Raw genomic sequence first — 21,865 nt, forward strand, 5'->3', positions numbered from 1 at the left:
TGTTTCTGTTCCACATAGCAAATTTGGTTCATTTTGTACGGAGTGTAAACGGTATAGGTACAGAAGTTTTGATAGGTAGTAGATATCGTATAGAGCCTAATTCTAAATCGGGAAGTAATAATGAAGTTTGTTCAAATCTCAGTAGTAACCCCACAATTTGTGATTAAAATATTTTCAGAAAAGAAAGTGCTTCAGCTTAGAATATGACAAAAAATTATTGGATTCAAGTTAGGAAAACAAACGAACAACACACACCTCATAAAGATTAAATTTATTTATTAATGAATCAGAGCTAATTTTTAAATTTTTTGTTATAGATATGTAGTTATTTGATTTCAATTTTCATCTATTCACATCACTTACGCTATATATTATTTTAAAATAATTAGAATGTTCCTATCTACTTTTGTGTGTGGTTAAAAAACTATTATTAATAAAGAAGAACAGTGTTTCTGAAGAATTCTTAATTTTATTACATGTTCTGAAAACATTTTTTTTTTTCCATGAACACCGTCCCTATCACCGGTACAATTTCTGTGTGTATACCCTGTGTACTCCAATAAATGTAATCATTTTTATAATTATTCTCATTTATTTAATTTCTTTAGTACAACAACGACGATATAATAAAGAATTTGAATATAAATTTAAAGTAATCATAATGTTTGTTTTCGATTTATAATGAAGACTTGTTTCTCTAAAATCTCTTTCCTTTGCAATGCCTTTTTGGTTTCAGTGTACATCTGGCAGCTGTTCTTGTGCTTTTCAGACCGTTGCTATGGTAAAACTTTAATAAATATGTTTAGTATACCAGAACTATAAACAGTATTTATTATATTTCAAAATCGTGTATAGTATGCCACATTATTGTACCAGTACCGTAAGATATTACCATACCAATTAAAGTGTAACTTGTGCCACAAAATTTACATTATTAAACGATTTCTGTGCAATAAAATTTGCTGTCATAATAACTCATTCTTCATATACCATGATATCAAACTACCCACTCACAATGAAAATTAAACATAACTGTAACATAAACACAGAAGTTTGTGCCCAGGCTACCAAATGGGATCATTCACAATGATTCACATAAACACTGACATTAACATTACCGTAAGACGTTAACATGAAATTTTCCGAACTACAAACTTTCATGCTTATGCTTACGTGATTTGCAAACAGTACACAATCGTGGAGCGCTGAAGTATACGACAGAATATGAGGAAATGGCGTCGTTGTTATGTTTCCATGGTTACCAAGTATCTTTGCGTTTTTTTTTTTTTATGTTGATGTTGCCATCGTGAATGTTCTTGATTTTACTGTAAAGTTTACGTTTTTAAATTAACGCTTACGCTATGTTTAATTTTGATTTGAATGAGCCTTTAATGTTATTTCTTGATTAATTATTTCATAATTCTGTTATATAAAAATAGTGTATCAAACACATTTATAATGTTACACAGATATTGCATTCGTCAAAATTATGGAACGAGCTAACCTGAACATTTACTCATGTATTGAATTATAACATTGGAAACTAATTTAATAATATATTATATTAAATAAAAGTTCTATTGTTGTTATTGTATTCGTGATGTAGTTTATATAATTTGGCCCAGTTTTAGATAGCCTACATAAAAATTGTTTACGCCAGATTTTTTGGATCTTCCAATGCTTGTTCCTGCTTTCAGTTACTATTAGTAATAATGTAATGGAATACAGCTTGCTTTGACGGTATCCTTAGTAAGTGCGAATTAATTATACAGATATTAGTGATTTATACATATATAAATCTATATTCAATTTATCGTTGTAACAATTAGAAAATAATTGGCTTCGCCGTTGTAGTAGTATCAGCGGCGACATCATTAAAGGCTTTAGTAGTAGCAGCGGCGGCACCATGAGCAGCTGTAGTAGTAGCAGCGGCGGCACCTTGAGCGGCTGTAGTAAGAACAACAGCGATTGGTTGAGCAGCAACTGTAGTAGAGCCGTGTCCAGCACCGCCTAAGACCTTTTTGATTTGCTCCGCAATCCCCTCAAATATTTTAATTGGAATTCCAGCGAATCCTTTGATTATATTCAAAATTGTGTCACGTACCTATTAAACAGAATAATTAAAATCATTATTAAACAAGCAGTGCATTTAAACTTACACTTATTTTCTCTTATTGCCAAGGTTCGAATTCTGATATGTACAGGCCCCAATATTTGCCAGTGGGCATACCGGGGCAGTTGACCCGGGGCGGCAGAATTTAGGGGGGGGGAGCAGCATTTTTTGCCCGAAACGCTTGAGAAACATTAACAAATTTTGTAATGAATGAGAAAAGAATCCTAAAGATAACGTTACTTAAAATTTTTATCACTTAATTCTTTCCAAAAAAAAAAAAAAGTCATGATACAACATTCGAACAAACCCAAGACGAATAAAAGAATACTTTTGCTTCAAGAAGATAGTGATTATTAGACTTCGTTGAATTGCCACACGCAGCATGCAATCAGGTTGCCGACGTACGGTAGTATAGAGGAGGTGAGCGACCGCCCGGTCTCGTAGTATAAGCAGTTCATGTTAAGAGTTGTGACCGGTCCAAATAGATAGAGCAGCTACAGCTAATGTATGCCTATGTAAGCACTTGTTTTTGCGTTACTGTGGTTAGAATAGTCAAAGCTTCACATTTGTTCAGTGCAGACAAGAATTCAATCAAACTACAATGAGAGTGTTGCTGTTCCAAACAATTGCCCCTGGAATACCCTTACCCCCGCAGCCAGTCTTGACCCGTTGGAAAACGTGGTTGGATGCTGTTAATTATTATGCAGAATATTACGGCAAAATAATGGAGGTAATTGATGCATTGGGTAGCACAGACAGTTCCGCTGTTGCAGCTATAAAATCATTGCCTTCTGAACAGCTATTGGAAGATATTCTGTTCATTGATTCTAATTTTAAAATCGCGTCTAAAAGCATCACCCTGTTAGAATCGTCTAATCTACACCTCTCAGAAGCCCTTAATATAGTGTATAAACTATTACAAACCGTTATCCAAAATAACAATTCACTAATTTCAGAAAAAGTGAAATGTAAGTTGAGAAACATTATTGCTAAAAATTCTGCCTATTCACAACTTCGTATTATAAATGATGTACTATCAGGTCACGACAAGACGTCTGAAGTTGGTGTACTAAAAAGTAGTGACTTTCAGTTCTTCAAATATGCACGTATTACATCGTGTGATGTTGAACTTACATTTTCCCAAAATAAAAACTGTTTAAGTGACCATCGGAGGAGGTTGACTTTGCAGTCGCTCAAAATGTACGTAACTCTTCACTGCAATGCACATATTCAAGAATGATGTGAGTATATTACATTAAATTTTACGAGTTAATATATCTCACTACAAAATAATTGTCTATTTACATGTTTAGACATTTCCTACTTCAATGATCATTCATTATATTTCTTGAATGCAGGATACAGGTTTTATTGTAACCGCAGTATACTGCTCAGTGTTTACATCAGAGGCATACTCCATCCGTTGCTCGCCCCCTTCTCATGCAATCTATACCGCGTGCATAGTAAACCTTACGATTCTCGTGGCAATTCCACGAAGTCTAGTGATTATTAAGCTGCGGATTTATGCCTATATGCCTATTTTAATCCTTAACCTGAAGGTGGAAGATTTTAGGCTACATATCCATTTTAAGACATTGTGAGTATTATATGCAAATTCTATAGTGCCTATAATTGAAGCGTCGGTTGGAACAATGTTGTAAGTTACAAAATTTTCATTCGGCGTGTTTCCGCGTAATAATGTTGTGTGTCATGTTACCTTGCTATACTCCTTGGCTTGCAACTGTCCATCAATGCAGTACGTGAAATTTGTCCACTCAAAAGTTTGCTACCCTATAAGAACAACGTTGTACGTGTACACATTTTTGCAGCTCCTGTAAATTTTACCAAATGTAACTTATAACGTTGTTCCAGCCGACGCTTCAATTGCCTATTTCACTAGTAAATGCCTAAAACTTGCCTATATATCCGTATTATGTATTATACTTGAATTTACTGACTATTCTATCGATATTTTTTAAAATCTGTAATTTGTTTGTTTTTTATCCAGCAGAGGGAAGTGACATAGAACTATTGATAATTCTGTGTGTTACGTTTTATTGCCACCAGAGCGCAGAGAAATCAAATAATTTAAAATAAACCAATAAGGAAAAATGTATTTCGAAAGCCGCATGAATCATTGTGGTAGTTGTTTTAAACTGTGTATCCGTTTTGTGAGTTTGTGAATTGAGTATGGAGTTGAGTTTTCTGCTGTAATACATGAGGTATATCGTGGAGATATGCCAAAGCAAAAGTCATCAGAAGAACTGACTGGAAAATACATTGACGTTACTGCGTTCCCACTGGTTTGGTCCCCAGCTGAGACTGGATCCCTGAAGTATTGCCCCATCACTTCATGTGAAGTGGAAGGGAGTTTCTCCCAATTTAAGAACATTCTTACAGACAATAGACATCAGTTCTCAGTACAACATTTGGACGAATATTAATTATTCACTGCCATAATGACATTCCTATAGAAAGTTGTGTATAATGCTACGCTATGGTCGTGTTAGCCGTTGAGAATTAAAAATTGTTAGTGCCATTTTAAATAATAATAATAATAATAATAATAATAATAATAATAATAATAATAATAATAATAATAATAATTCTTTGTTTATACTGGCAGAGTTAAGGCCATATGGCCTTCTCTTACACTCTACCAGCTCACAAAGTATTCAAGCAGTTAAAATTTAAGAAAAAAGTTACAGAACAGAATACTAACATATTACAAAGAGAAATAATAAGCATAATAAAATCGACACTAAACAACATGAAAATAATACCATAAAAGAAAAAAAGAAAGTAAAATACATTGGAATATAGTGAAAGCAACTCGTTTAGTACAAATGGGTAATATGGAAAACGTAAGGAAGAATATAACAAAATAGAATATAATAAAATAATAACAAAGAAAAAAAAAGAAAGGAAATTAAATAAAATTCACAATAAAAGACTATGATAATAAATTCGTCAGCTGTTAAAGTGAACAAAAAGGAGAAAGGAAGGAAAAGAAATATATAGCCTATATTTTTACAAAACTATGGCAGAGAAAAGGGCTTATAACTGAAAGGAATCTGAGTTGAAAAAGTGCAATTTTAATTTATTTTTGAAACTAGACAATGTCCGACAGTCTCTGACATGTTGTGGTAGAGAGTTCCAGAGATGCCTATTTTAGAATTTTGAATACCTATTTTTCCTGCTTATTTCAACTGTTTTAGTGGCTAAAAATCCGCAGCTTGGTGATTATCAATCTCTGTGAAACGGCGCGAGATGTCGTTCTCCTTCTCAAAATAACAATAAACATGTACAATTCTTAAAACAATCAGTGATATTTGTAAGTCTGTGGAATTAGATTTAAAAAAATAGCGACATTGGCATTTAATAAGTTAAACTTGCCTAAGTCCGCAACCTTAAGCAAATTTATTATTAAATTTTTTATGAAGTCATATTTCGAAAGTAAAAAAAGTCGCAATATTCATACCAATGAGCATCTTAAATAAAAAATCTGGTGAAGAGTAAGGCACTCCTTCTTGTAAAAGAAAAAAAAAGAAAAAAAAAAGAGAGACGGGAGGATGCAACTGGTGAATTTAGGACGCATATTATGTTCCCTATGTTCGCCACTTGTGTGCCTGTTGTAAATTCAGATATTATTTTAATAACAGCAGAGTACAGATTTAATACGTTTTAATACCGAAAAAATGGTCATAGTAGGAATTGAACAAAGTTTTAGAATTTAGGCGGTCTGAAGCAAAGAGGTGGAAGTGCACTTACGTTATTTTCCACAAAATGTGATTAAAAGTGACAAAGCATTCGTAAATTCCGTGAAGTTATAATTTTAAATGTTAATGTGCGATGTGGTTAAAGATATATCCCTTTACTTACTTACTTACTTACTTACTAACTTACTGGCTTTTAAGGAACCCGGAGGTTCATTGCCGCCCTCACATAAGCCCGCCATTGGTCCCTATCCTGAGCAAGATTAATCCAGTCTCTGCCATCATATCACACCTCCCTCAAATCCATTTTAATATTATCTTCCCATCTACGTCTCGGCCTCCCCAAAGGTCTTTTTCCCTCCGGACTCCCAACTAACACTCTACATGCATTTCTGGATTCGCCCATACGTGCTACATGCCCTGCCCATCTCAAACGTCTGGATTTAATGTTCCTAATTATGTCAGGTGAAGAATACAATGCGTGCAGTTCTGTGTTGTGTAACTTTCTCCATCTCCTGTAACTTCATCCCGCTTAGCCCCAAATATTTTCCAAAGCACCTTATTCTCAAACACCCTTAATCTTTGTTCCTTTCTCAAAGTGAGAGTCCAAGTTTCACAACCATAAGGAACAACCGGTAATATAACTGTTTTATAAATTCTAACTTTCAGATTTTTGGACAGCAGACTGGATGATAAAAGCTTCTCAACCGAATAATAACAGGCATTTCCCATATTTATTCTGTGTTTAATTTCCTCCCGAGTATCATTTATATTTGTTACTGTTGCTCCAAGATATTTGAACTTCTCCACCTCTTCAAAAGATAAGTTTCCAATTTTTATAGTTCCATTTCGTACAATATACTAGTCACGAGACATAATCATATACACTGTTTTTTCGTGATTTACTTCCAAACCTATCGCTTTACTTGCTTCCAGTAGATTCCCTTCACCACTGAAATTTTAAATGCTTTAGTTTACCCTGGATGCACTTGAGCAATTTTTTTAGAAATGTCACTTACACACCTTTGCTTCTAAGCGCCTCAATAAATTATCACAGGATTAATAATTATAGATTTCCTTTACTACCTATAAAAAACTCTAAATATCACGGATTTAAATACTAAAGTTAAAATGCGATCAGTTATTTAAATTGCCAACTGCTTAAAACGATCTCAAAGAAGCAGCAATGAATACAGCGGTCTGGAGTTGGCCATGGAAGAAGCTGCAGTGGCGAACTTAAGAACAGTTTCAACATTTAATAATAATGTTATAAAGTAGGACATTGCTATAGTAAATGTAATTCTAAAAATACAGGCAGAAAGTACATAAAATAGGCTTTAAAATGACATATTACACAATGTAAATGCATTACTTGTTACGTTGGCTGAAACGGATCCTTACGGACAAAATCTTATACCGGCAACCACAGTTAACACAATATTGCGACCACCTCATGGCAAGAGATACTGGTAATGCACCTTGCGTATTCAACGAAGTTCTAATGCATTATGTATCAAGTTACTGCTGCCAACTTTTGGCCAAATATCGTATTTTAACGAAAATGACGAGTGGCGAACTTAGAGATACCTACTTTATTTTATTTAACAGCATTGGCATTCCTTTTACATAGGAATAAAATTGTTCGTAAGACTATCTTTAAAATTATACTGGCTAACGAAAATATTCTTAACAGGACTAAATTAATCTATTTCTTTCTTTGGACCGCATAAGAGAAGATACACTTTCAACATCGCCATTACACGATGGAATAGCAAAACGAAACTAGACAAGTTTCAACAATTCGGGATCATTGATTGCATTGTTACCTATACTGAAATAACCAATTTTTCACGTGCTAGCAGAGAACAGAGCTCAACATAGGTTCCACTTTCTTTCACAAATCGTTGAAGACGGTATAAATAATCGAAACAATTTGTATAATCAATATTGACTCTGCAAATCTAGTCTTTCAGGTAAAGCTTCGTGTAAAGCAGATTTGAATAATTTCAAGGGAAAAATTGTTCTAGGGCCGGGTATCGATCCCGGGACCTCTGGTTGAACGTACCAGCGCTCGGGTGGAGTTCCCGGGTAGCTCAGTTGGGAGAGCGCTGGTTCGTTCAACCAGAGGTCCCGAGATCGATACCCGGCCCTAGAACAATTTTTCCCTTGAAATTATTCAAATCTGCTTTACAGGAAGCTTCACCTGAAAGACTAGATTTTCATAATATATACGTCACTGTGTACGTTAACAGGAAACCACAATTCCAAGTCACACAGAGTTTGTGTGCACTCGATGTGGGTCTCTGGCGTTTCGTCAGCCCACTCGAGTTGTGTGGATACAAAGGGAAAAGTTGAGACGGTGTCGGGTGGAGTTCCCGGGTAGCTCAGTTGGCAGAGCGCTGGTTCGTTCAACCAGAGGTCCCGGGATCGTTACCCAGCCCTAGAACAATTTTTCCCTTGAAATTATTCAATATTGACTCTCTTTGAGACAACATAGAGCGTATTCCGAAACTCATCTGATGACATCACGGTGTTCCGAATTTCAACGATGACGTCATTGATGCTCCACTGGTGTCGCACCGGTGCCATCAACTTGCAGAGGTGGTGGCAGTCTCCATCAGTGAATCTGATTGGTTCTTGTATAGGGCGGGAATTAGCAGACGAATGACATCGTGTACTGTTGTGTCATGGCGGTGTGTATTGTTTGTAATGAGCACAACGTAAAAACAGTATGTTAATGGCTTATGAGCGAACATGTCAACGGACCAGTTATTACTACCGATTCAGGAAATAAATTGTTTATGCTCTCTTTTCTTTGAACAAGATGACAGTACGGAAATTTCGCAAAATCTTGTTAGAGTAGCACAGACAACAACTTGTACAGCCGCCATGATGGCCATCGAATCTTCCAGCAGTTTTGTTCCTATTTCGCTGCAGCGTGACGTAATTGTTGTCCACCGGTCAGGTGAGGTTCGGAATACGCTGATACTGAGTACGAACTACTTTTTTTTTTTTTTTTTGTGAAACTTGTAAAATTGAATTGAGGTAATCCATTTAATTGTTCAATTGGCAATCAAATAATCCAGGCCCAGATGAATTAAGCTCTGAAATTTGCTGACTGAAGCTAGTACAGTAATCTTCATAAGCATCTTCCAAATATTAAAAAAAAAAAAAATCGAAACGAAAGTTACATCTGTTAGAATAAAATTTCTGCACAACTAAATGACAAATCTAAAATTATTTCAGTCACTTATTATCGTAATACATTCTTCTTCTTTTTCTTCTTCTTCTTCTTCTTCTTCTTCTTCTTCTTCTTCTTCTTCTTCTGCCAATACACATTTTTGGGTCGTTTCCCGTCTGTGAACTACAAATGGAATTGCTCCGCCCAACGTCGGTGAGGTCTGCCTAAATCTCTTCGTCCTCGTGGATGGTAATGCAAAAGTCTCTTCGGTAAACGATGTTCAGGCATCCTAAGGCCCAATTGTATAAAACTCCCTGACTGAAGATCAACTTTGATCGAAGATCGAAAAGTAAACCGAGTTCAGACACTTCTTCTGTTGTACAAAACTTTTCTGCGATCAAATTATCTTGGTTCAAATGCAATCTAAGTTCACGTGAAAAGGATTTGGCAACATCGCATAAACAGGTGAAATACGTCATGCGCGGACCATGCTATACAGGTTTGTTCAGTGTTGCCAATCTAGCGACTATAACTCTTTTTCAACAACAATTTCTTTTAACTTTTATATTGCTTAAATAGGGATTTAGTGACCTTTTTAGCACCCCATAGTGACAAAATTTAATCTTTCTTTGTTGATAATGAGAAATCTAGCGACTTTACAACTACTTTTTGGCGACTTTCCGTACACTCTGTTGGAGACACTGGTTTTTTGTGCAATGTAAATAATGGCGGACAATAAGAAGAAGGTTGACTGTTCTCCAAGTTGTTATCATGTTATGGTGTTTGATACTGCTAAACATAATAAAGCTTTATAAAACGACAATTTTCATTTAGTAATACAGTTAATTGAACATTTATGAATGTACCTATCATATCCATTAATAATTAATGGTTGTTATAAACATAATATAATTATAGGTTATGTTATTTGATACTTCTGAACACGATAGAGCCTTATAAAATATAAGAATGTTTGTGTATTAAGGCAAGAAATTGAAAGAAATATATATAAATGTACCTAACATACCTATTAATATTAATAATAATGGATATTTTATTTGCACAATCTGTCACTCGTATATTTCAAAAAGAAAAGAAATAACTGAACTTGGATCATCTAACTTAATCGGAGAAATTTCTTCAGTCAAAGTTGACTTTAGTTTGAGACAAATTAATCTCAGATTAGACTTTATACAACACAAAATTCCAAGTTCAGCTGAAACAAGGATTAATTTAACCTCTGATCTAAGATTAAATGGTTTATACAATCGGGCCTAAGAAGGTGGTTTCTCCATTTACGTTGATAATGTCAACGTCCCACTGATTTCTCATGTCTTCGCGCCTAATGCGGTCCCGCAAGGTAACTCCTGTCAGCGATCGTAGAAATCTCATTTGTGACGCGTGGATTCTATTTATTTCCTTTTGTCACAGTGTCCAACATTCACTGCCAGATAACAGAGCTGGTTTTCATACTATATTGTGAAATCGGATTTGGACCTCTTTTCGCATTTGTTTTCCAAAGTTCCTTCTCAAGATACCATTTAATTGATTATATTTCATTATATTTTTGTTTATGTATTTTTGATAATTATTAGGGCTAGGATTTTGATGATCTATAAATCATGAAAAAATGACCTAAAAATGCATTTATGAACTAAAAATCTTTCAAAAATGCCCTTAAAATGCTTTAAAATTGATCTTACATAATTGGCTTAGTAGAAAAAGAGGTTTTGTACTACTTAATATTTAGACTAGTAAATCCTAGTACCAACATTCAAGTTTATTTAATTTTACATAATTTTTTTAAGTAGTACACTTTAATTAATTATTTTATCTGATGTAGTTTCCATGTATGATCGTTCACCTCTGCGTCGGCATGTGGACGTGAGGTCAGCAGTCGGCTGGTCGGTCTTGGCCCTTCATGGGCTGTAGCACCATGAATTTACTTTATTTTTAGTTTCCGTGTAGTCTACCACAAGGCCACTCTTATCCGGAATTAGCAGGTATATAGGAGTCTATATTGAAGGGGTGTTGGACTGATCCATTACGTGGGGTGTACTACGTTAAAATGGCAATATTTGTGCAGAAAAACGATTAAAATATCGTACAAAATAATGGGTAGTCTATTAATTGAAAAATATGTAGAGAAAAAAATCAAAGGAAATAAATATTAGGCCTATTTTATATTAATAATGGGGATTTATGGCCAGAATTAGATGAAAATGACCGAATAAAACAAAAAATGCTCTTATGATTTGTAAGAGGTAAAAAATGCCCTAACAAATAATTTTTGAAACACTCAGTCCATCGCATAACATATAGGAAATACTAAAGCAGCAATGTTTTTCGTTTACTAGAAAAAAGATGCAATTTCATCAAAATCCTAGCTCTAATAATTATACAAAGAAATATGACTTCGTAAATATACAAAATCTGTCACTTGTTCTATTATTTTGTTATTAACCACTATTTTGGCAGTCCACACCTTTGGAGTAACGGCTAGCGCGTCCAGCCGCGAAACCAGGTGGCCCGGGTTCGATTCCCGGTCGGGGCAAGTTACCTGGTTGAGGTTTTTTCCGGGGTTTTCCCTCAACCCAATATGAGCAAATGCTGGGTAACTTTCGGTGCTGGACCCCGAACTCATTTCACCGGCATTATCACCTTCATCTCAATCAGACGCTAAAATAACCTAAGCTGTCGATAAAGCGTCGTAAAATAACCTACCCCAAAAAAAAACTATTTTTGCCCGTACAAGGTTTTTGCCACAAACTGCCATTACTTTTGCCATCATAATACATTGCTCTATTAAATTGACTAAGCATATTGGAAATTCAATCAATGGCTTTCCCAAAACACGCTATGGAATGTTTCACATAAAGCAATTTTTGTCTCGAAAAGAAAGCAAAAACGATGAAAATAATTGTATTAAACTTTTCTGTTTGAAATATTTCTAGGAATAGCCCTCTAAAATTAATGACATTATTAATTATTTATGGTTAACCCTGTATAAACTTTGTTTTACATCATGACTTCCTTGTGAGTGAGTGAAGTTAGTAGATAGTGTATGAATAATTTCAGGCATCGAACCCAGGACCTTTGGTTTAACGTACCAACGCTCTACCATCTGAGCTACCCGGGAACTCTACCCGACACCGATCCAATTTTTCCCTCTATATCCACAGACCTCAAAGTGGGCTGACAACCGTCAAGCAACCAACTTCGAGTGCACACTAACTCTGTGTGACTTAAATTGTGGGTTTCTGTTAACGTGTATTATGCAAATCAAGATTTCAGGTATTAATCCCTGTGAAGTTGATTTGAATAATTTCTTGATTTGCATAATACACGTCACTGTTCGTTAACAGAAAACCACAATTTAAGTCACACGGAGTTAGTGTGCACTCGAAGTTGGTTGCTTGACGGTTGTCAGCCCACTTTGAGGTCTGTGGATATAGAGGGAAAAATTGGATCGGTGTCGGGTAGAGTTCCCGGGTAGCTCAGTTGGTAGAGCCTTGGTACGTTGAACCAAAGGTCCCGGGTTCGATGCCCGGCCCCGGAACAATTTTTCCCTCGAAATTATTCAAATCAACTTTACAGGGAGTTATACCTGAAATCTTGATTTGCGAAGATAGTGTCTGTTCCAAGTTCATGCACTTTGTTGGTAGCGCCATCTTGCTATGTTAATAACTGAGTGCAATAGCCATTATCATTTTCAACAAAAGATTAACTTACGAAACATATTATATGACCTATAATTCCTCCTTGTGACTTCTCAGTGGCGGTGCTGGGACTTGTGGTGGTGGTTTCCTCTGCTGAAACTTGCGCTCCTGCAAAAGAAACATCAGTATTTCTATCATTTCATTTTTTAATTAAATAGGCCTACTAAATTAACGACTACACACAAGCCGGGCTTTCATTTCAAAAGTTCCCACTCCAAATAACGATGTACTTCAATTACATTTAATTTAAACAAAAAACACTTCAGTTTAGATATTAGGAGGGAAGTTAATTTCACGTTAGGTTGCACCACTTCACCGTTTTGCATTCCCCCTTTGAAATTTCAAATGATACTCCTACTTTGATACTTAAATCTGAAAGAGCATTCATTTGTTATACGTTTCATTCATTTGTTCCACATCTTTTGTTTTCTACCGTCACCTGGCAACTTGGATTATGGTATTGTATTGTTGATTAGAGATGAAGAGAATAAAACTGCAAAGACTAATGTTAATTACAGGTTATTTCAAGTAGTAACACAAACTAGTATTAAGGAGTATTACAAATTTAAAACAGGATAGAGGGTAATAAAAGTCGAAGTTTGGATTTATGTTATTTATGTGTGGTTTTCATAATTACTCGTATGCTCTATTACTGTCCAGCCCACTGACGAGTACATTTTGAACATATTACTTACTTATTGGCTTTTAAGGAACCCGAAGGTTCATTTCCGCCCTCACATAAGCCCGCCATTGATCCCTATCCTGAGCAAGATTAATCCAGTCTCTATCATCATATCCCACCTCCCTCAAATGCATTTTAATATTATTCTCCCATCTACGTCTCGGCCTCCCCAAAGGTCTTTTTCCCTCCGGCCTCCCAACTAACACTCTATATGCATTTCTGGATTCCCCCATACGTGCTACATGCCCTGCCCATCACAAACGTCGGGATTTAATGTTCCTAATGATGTCAGGTGAAGAATACAATGCGTGCAGTTCTGTGTTGTGTAACTTTCTCCATTCTCCTGTAACTTCATCCCTCTTATAGCCTCAAATATTTTCCTAAGCAACTTATTCCCAAACACCCTTAACCTATGTTCCTCTCTCAAAGTGAGAGTCCAAGTTTCACAACCATACAGAACAACCGGTAATATAACTGTTTTATAAATTCTAACTTTCAGATTTTTTGACAGCAGACTGGATGATAAAAGCTTCTCAACCGAATAATAACACGCATTTCAATATTTATTCTGTGTTTAATTTCCTCCCGAGTGTCATTTATATTTGTTACTGTTGCTCCCAGGTATTTGAATTTTTCCACCTCTTCAAAGGACAAATTTCCTATTTTTATATTTCCATTTCGCACAATATTCTGGTCACGAGACATAATCATATACTTTGTCTTTTCGGGATTTACTTCCAAACCTATCTCTTTACTTGCTTCCAGTAAAATTCCCGTGTTTTCCCTAATCATTTGTGGATTTTCTCCTAACATATTCACGTCATCCGCATAGACAAGCAGCTGTTATCCTGGACTTTCCTAATGGCATACTCTAGAGCAAAGTTAAAAAGTAAAGGTGATAGTGCATCTCCTTGTTTTAGTCCACAGTGAACTGGAAACGCATCTGACAGAAACTGGCCTATACGGACTTTGCTGTAAGTTTCACTGAGACACAGTTTAATTAATCGAACTAGTTTGTTGGGAATACCAAATTCAATAAGAATATCATATAAAACTTCTCTCTTAACTGAGTCATATACCTTTTTGAAATCTATGAATATCTGATGCACTGTACCCTTATACTCCCATTTTTTCTCCAATATCTGTCGAATACAAAATATCTGGTCAATAGTTGATCTATTACGCCTGAAACCACACTGATGATCCCCAATAATTTCATCTACATATGGAGTTAATCTTCTCGAAAGAATATTGGATAAAATTTTGTACGACGTGAACAACAACATATGAATGTACTAAAATGTATTTATTAGTAAGAGAATACATATTGTCAACATTTTGAAGTACCATCACACCAAATCAAACCATTTTTAAAAAATATGGACTTTTGAAAAGAATGAAATTTGTTTAAACAAAAACAGCCCTAAATAAAGTTTCGATAGATCGGCCTCCTAATCAATTCATAAAGAATAATAAGTAAACAAAACAATTTTGTGACACTTGGAAAGAAAAAGGAAAAAACATTAAGATAAGAAAAAGTAGGAAATCATTTACAATAACAATTTTGTTGGTTACAAATGATTACTAATTATAGCTAAGGATGATTTTAACACGTGAGATCCTATGGCATCAATCGTTGCTTCAGAAATTTTATATTGTTTAAGTTGATTTAAAGTTTCACGTGGGATCGTGCCACGGGCACCGAACATGAGCCCAAAAACTGTCCAATGTGTGATGTGGTATTGTGCTCCAAGATGCTGACAACAAGGCTCATATATGAGCTGTTGTTGCATAGAAGGCACAATGCCCAGACTTTCATGTTGGAACTTTTACATTTTTCTTGTTTACTGGATTATTTGAACATGCAGATTCTGAATTCTCATTTCGGCCAGTGCTATTCACACAGCCCATATTTACAACACACATAATTCAGTCAGCATTTTCTTGTTTCAAAAATGTACACAAAGACAACACATCTGGTTTTTATTTTTTAGCAGGATTTATACCTGGTTTAGGAATATCACTCAAATGAAGGTCTTTGTAACTTTGAAAAGTAAAACTATGATTATACTACTGGCTTATATTTCTTGGTTGGTATTTTCTTCCCTGTATGTACTGATACATTTGTTTCACAACAATTTAGACGTTGTTTAGCAATATTTCTTTTCCACAGTTCTGGATTTAGTTTCCTTTACATTTGAAGAGTCCACTGCAAGAATGATGGATGTCATTTGGAACACATTTTGCAGGACAAGCAATTGAAAGTTTGAAATGCATAGCGCTCAAAGCTTAACTGTAATTTTCCGATCGTTACTGGACAATGACTATCAGTGTTAATGCCATATAACTCTGTATGTACATTCTATATGTCTTAAGCTATGCATTGACAGTCTTGGTTCATTTTATGACAAGAAAGTGACATCCATCATTCTTACAGTGGACTCTTCATTTACTCTCAACATAGTCAATACCTTCTTCTTCCGAGATAATGGTTTGTTCATCTTGCTTGTACATAATGTTGTGCTTGACGCTGAAAGATGAGGGTGCAAGAACAGTGTTGAACATGAATTTTTTTATGGATCTCCTAGCATCCAGCGATGAGGTAGTGAATTAATTTTTACGGAGCTCATAGTTTGAAAAACGCAATACGTTAGACGCCAAACGCTCTTTTTTCTCCCAGTTATTTAATTATACCAAAAAAACTGATATGAGGGTCTTTCCTGCCGATTTTCGAAAGCAATATTTTGGGTGGAAGAATCAGTGTGTTTCCATTCTTTTCTTTTTTTTTTTTTTGTTCCTGGATCGCAATGTTGGATTATGTTCGTCTATAGTTACAACACAGTTCAAGACGTTAGATGAATCCTCTTTAAAACGGCGGAAAATCGACTTGGAAATTGTCACTTTGAGTCGTTTCAGGCCAGCGTTAAGGCATTTAGATATCCGAAAACATATCTACAGAAAATTTTATACGTTTGAGATCAATTCGTCGATTGTCCAAACTCATATCATGCACGGCATCGATCTTCTCTGTAGTTGTCACAGAAAGAAGTCTTTCAAACACGATCTTCATCTTCGATCTTCCTTTCTTAAATTACGCAACGGAATTTTTATGGCGTTATATAAAGGACAATGATTCCTTACATTATCCATCATATCTGCATAAATTTCCTTTCCGAACAAACCTTAAAAAATAGAATAGCTACTTTATCACCGGACGATGTATATTATGTGACACAATTCCTTTAAAAGTTCAGAATATAGATTAGATTAAACTTTTTTTTATCACAAAACGTGGCGTAGCAATTACCAAACGACATGGTGACCGCTTTAGCTTTTGTTGTAACAAAAATTTAAGGCTAATTATGTATCAATACCTACCACTTCTACTTGACACATTTTTAGAGTAGGCTGCATCTTTGGAAATTTCAGCATGAAGTTTCTCCACAATAGTTTCCCAAAGCTCAGTTAATAGTGAAGAACAATTGCTCTCGTCACAATGTTACCGTGTCGTAAGTAGTTTGTTATAATATTTCCGTCTTGTACAAATATCTGATGCGAGGATCTTTCCTTCCGATTTTTGAACGTGACATTTATTTGGGCGGGAGAACTAGAGTGTTTCCATTCAGTGTTTCTGGATCTCTGTGATGCATCTGTGTTTCGCCCATTGTTACAACACGATTCAAGATGTTGTAAGAATCCTCTTCAAAACGAGGGCAAAGCGAATTAGAAATTGTTAGTCTAAGGTTCTGTTGCAGAAATGCAAATCAAATTAGTCCCTGACCAACAATCAGTTTATGTCTGATTTATTTGATTATTCATTGATTTGCACGAAAGTGAATCTCCAATCAGCTTGTCTCGATTTATTAATTGTTGATTTAAGAAAGAAATCCATTTGGCATCAGCGCTATTTAGCAACCACGGCCAATTCGATTCTCTTCAAAAAGGAAAAACGAATGCATCGAGTAGGCGCTGATCTAAAAAAAAAAACAAGTGAATGCTTTGCTATTTTGTCGTTTTTTGTAGAAGTAAACAGATTCCATCTGTATAGAATAAAATAAAAGAGATGAGCCGAACTGAAAACGTGAGGGCCAAATTTTTCTAATAATAATACTCCCCCTTATTAAATATCATAGAGGGCTTTATGAATGTAACAGAAAATATTAAGACGCATGGTGTTTTGTTGAAGAAGACAAAAAACATAATTTGTTAGATCCCAGTCTGAAATCACGACTTAATTCACCATCCCTTATGAATATTTACCGAATATTTCTTCATATTACTTGAATATTTCATCAGAAGTATCAATTAGGCCATTTTAAAACAATACAACTACCGACTTCATACTTTCATCATTACTTCATTACGAAAGGTAATAGAATATCTGAAGTTCTCTATTGCATCCGATAGTGCGCGCTAGTGTGCTGCGCTAAGTATCGATAATACAAGTTGGCCTGATTGATTACCATGCTATATTTGGGTCAAAGTGTATAGCTATAGCAATGATAAAATTCTAATTGTTCTGTGCTTTTTAATTTGTTCTTCTGTGGTTACTAGACAACCATTATCATAAAATGACAGTCGATACGAACAGCTGTTAGAGGGGCGGCCATTTTTTCTCTATATACAACTTTTAAACAAGGGGTTTCGTGTATATAACTACTGCAAAGCAATTCCCAAGTATAGTTACAGACTGTTTATACACCCATTGCTTATGATTAGGTCATTAGCAACGTTTTATATAAATTACTGTAACTTCACTATAGACGACATACACTTGATCAATGATCAGTCACTAATCAGCAAATATATGTTCATCAAATCTCATGGAAGACTGATTTCCGATCAAATACCGATTGTTCTCTCTGCAAAGGAAATAGAACTGATGGTCAATCACACCCTCTTTGATCGTTCATCATATCCTGATCAGATTTTCTGCAACTGTGTTTAAGTCGTCTCAAAAATAGATTCTTTACAACTAACCGATACACAATTTTATCAAAATTGAATACTATTTCATATAATTTCTTTAAAATTTGACAATACAGAAGTGACTAAGGTTATCATCACCAAACATGAAATAACTATGTACCTACCGGTATCTAACATATTCTTTGACATTGTGATTTCTTTCACTTTTGCTTACATCAAAGGTCCATGGCTAACTATATATCAATACCCTTTCACTTGATACATTTTTTTTGCATAAACAGTGGTTGTTTCATTTACGTACTACATAACTTTCCACCTATTCATTAATACAATTTTCGGGGTTGTGTAATAAAATTGTTTGTATTTCTTACGAACAGCAATAAATTCCGTTTATGCTTAATTTTGTAACTGTGTGTAAGGAATTGTCTTACCAATGGAGACACACAGAAGAACTGTAGCCAGCAGAAGTACTCGGAGACTCATTGTGGTTGGTTTCGAGGGAGTGTTTTCAAAAACCTGTTTTCTTTCTCTACGGGACTAGCATATATATGCACAAGAAAACGATTAGATTAGAGGGGGGAACATACTTGATTTTAAGGGGAATGAAATTACAACTTATCGTGTTGTTTCAATATTATTCTAATCGTATTTTGTATAACGATAGAACCTTGTAGGTATCTTTTTCCACTACCATAATTATACTATGACTTAGATCACTTTTTTTTTTCATAGAGATAACATTGTGTATTTCATATTTATCTATTGCTGATAGAACATTCTTGGGTAAGGCATTCTTTTAGAATCACGAATACTTTTTCTTGTTACGTACAAAATATTACGTGATAAGAAAAAAGCCTTCATGACATAAGGTTTTACGCAAGTGTTACTATTGACCTTCACTTCGTTTCGCCGAATACATTATTAGGAACACAACATCATCGTCGTAATACCACTACTATTACCACTACTAACTATAATAAGAGTAATCATGATAATCATCATCATCATCATCAAATTATGTAGGGATTAGAACATTAGAAGAGTTACCTCCTCCTAGATTTCACTGGTCTTTGCAAAGTTTCTTTGGGCTACCCACATTTCACTTTCCTTAATCCAGATATATATAATTTCAACTGGTAATGGAAATTACGGGAAAACGGCTGAACGGATTTTAATGAGTGACCCCTCGTTTTTATGCCGGCATCCAAACTTTTCGGAAAAATAGTAGTTTTCAGTGAAATGTCAATTTTCCTACATAATTTTCCTATTTTCCAAAATCCATCTGTTGTCAGTTTTGAGAACTAATTTTATTGAATCACGGCCGACTTGATTGAATTTCAGAACAAAACACACACTAAAATAAACAATAGGCTATTACACGAAGGCCATGACCTGCAGGATTGCCGACATATTTAGAGCTCAATTCAATTTGTTATTGAAAACTGATTCTGCAGTGTATAATTTTCTGAGTACAGCTGTGTATTGGATATTCAAATCTACGAAACTTAAGGTGGTTTGATGACATTATTACCATTAGAAATTAAATATTATTATAGTTAATATCATGATGCGTCTATTTTTCATTAATTGTACATAATATTGATGCAATAGTGATGATATGAAAGTGAAACGTTTTGAGGTTATGTAAGTAAATGTAGAGAATATCTTAATTTAGATCTTCATTTCTATAATTTACTGAGTGACTGCTATATATAACTACAAAACTTAAGATAATACTATTGTTATTAAAAATAAAAAAAATACTTATTAACCCAGTGGGGTTGGGTTTTTTTCATATACTTAATGGCGGTGTAGTGTAGATACTGATATGTCATTGTCTTCAGTATTGGCTCGAGAGAGCACAAAAATTACAATTCGTAAGGAAAGATAAAAAGGTATTACTTACTGATAAATTAAGAGGCCTAGAAAATTTTGTAGTCTCCAGATCATTTCAGCAAGATCACTTAGTAGGATAAAATGATTTTACGCTCTACATTTCAAGTTCTACATGCAGCAGCTATACGAAAATGCTATTGTTCGAAAGCTTAGCAAACCTGACATTTTTTTAACTTTCGCCTACAATCCACAATGACCTGAAATAGCTACTGCTATCGTCCTGACATTGATACTTGCGTTTTCGCGTTGAAACTCAAAAACTGAAGTTGGATAGGTTCAAGAAAAAGTATTTGGCCTAAAAAAAATCCATTCAGAGGGAGTATGCTTCATTATTATGGAAGCAAATAACTATCAAAAAGACAAGTATTCTTCATTGAAAATAAATGTGAAAAATGTTTATTTGAACGTCTAACGAACTTAGTTTGCAGCAGCATTTGCTGCACAAGCCACTAGTGTATATATAACTTGAACTGGTAATGGAAATTACGGGAAAACGACTGAACGGATTTTAATGATTGACCCCTCATTTTAAGCTTGGAATCGAAAGCTTTTCAGAAAAATAATAGTTTTTAGTGAAATGTGAATTTTCTTACACCATTTTCCTATTTTCCAAAATCCATCTTTCGTCAGTTTTGAGAAATAAGTAATTTTATTTCAGAATAAAACAAAACACACACTACAATAAACAATAGAATATTACACGAAGGCAATGACCTGCAGGATTGCCGACATAATTAGAGCTCAAAATCAATTGGTTATTAAAAACTTGATGACTTGCTAAAAATAATTTACAGGTCTGATTCTGCGGTATTTTATTTTCTGAGTACAGCTGTGTATTGGATATTAAAATATACAGAACTTGACGTGGTTTGATGACATTATTACCATTAGAAATGAAACATTATTATAGTTAATGCCATGATGTGACTATTTTTAATTAATGCTATATCGATTATATGAAAGTGAAACGATTTGAGGTTATGTAAGTAGATGTAGAGAATATCTTAAATTAGATCTTCATTTCTATAATTTACTGAGAGGCGGCTATATAGTCTATATGTTACTGAAAACTATAAAACTTACGTAAGGTAACAATATTGTTATTAAAAATGGAATACTTTTATAGTTATTAATCAAGTAGTGTGGGTCTTTTTCATATATTTAATGGCAGTGTGATATAGATATTTATATGTCTGATTCTCTAATTTTCCTGGTAGTAACTGAGTCATGCTTTCTATTTCAGCTGCGTCTTTAAACTACATCAAAATTATTTTAATATTTCTTTGATTTAACCGATTAGATTTGTGATCGCTGCCAAGCATATTTTGTTGTAGGGAAAATAGCATGCCATTTCACTTCTTGCTACCGTGGTGAGTAAGTTTATTTCCCTCAACCATCAACGAATGAAACACTGAAACTGCTAACGATTTACGATGGACAATTTTATTTAGGGCGCATATAAGATTCTACAACTCTGACATATCATTCGCCTCATTTTCCGCATCTCGGCAATAGATTCCTCACAACAGCCTATATTGCAGAAAATATACGGGATAACATTCATTGTTACACAAATTAATCCAGCATTATTTGGTAGATCAGTATTGTCTGGAGAAATCGCAAAAATTA

General features: G+C 34.7%; 1 protein-coding gene across 1 annotated transcript; it reads right to left on the minus strand.

The window, feature by feature from the left end:
• Nucleotides 1-259: 259 nt before the first annotated feature.
• Nucleotides 260-18,899, minus strand: LOC138700336 (uncharacterized). The gene is made up of 3 exons (XM_069826893.1): nucleotides 18,772-18,899; nucleotides 12,743-12,837; nucleotides 260-2,104 (listed from the first exon to the last, which is right to left on the minus strand). Exons 1-3 carry the CDS (start codon nucleotides 18,821-18,823, stop codon nucleotides 1,826-1,828), a joined length of 426 nt encoding a protein of 141 aa, XP_069682994.1. The 5' UTR covers nucleotides 18,824-18,899; the 3' UTR covers nucleotides 260-1,825.
• Nucleotides 18,900-21,865: the final 2,966 nt, after the last annotated feature.

Source organism: Periplaneta americana, chromosome 5, assembly GCF_040183065.1.
Source record: "Periplaneta americana isolate PAMFEO1 chromosome 5, P.americana_PAMFEO1_priV1, whole genome shotgun sequence".
Classification (NCBI taxonomy): domain Eukaryota; kingdom Metazoa; phylum Arthropoda; class Insecta; order Blattodea; family Blattidae; genus Periplaneta; species Periplaneta americana.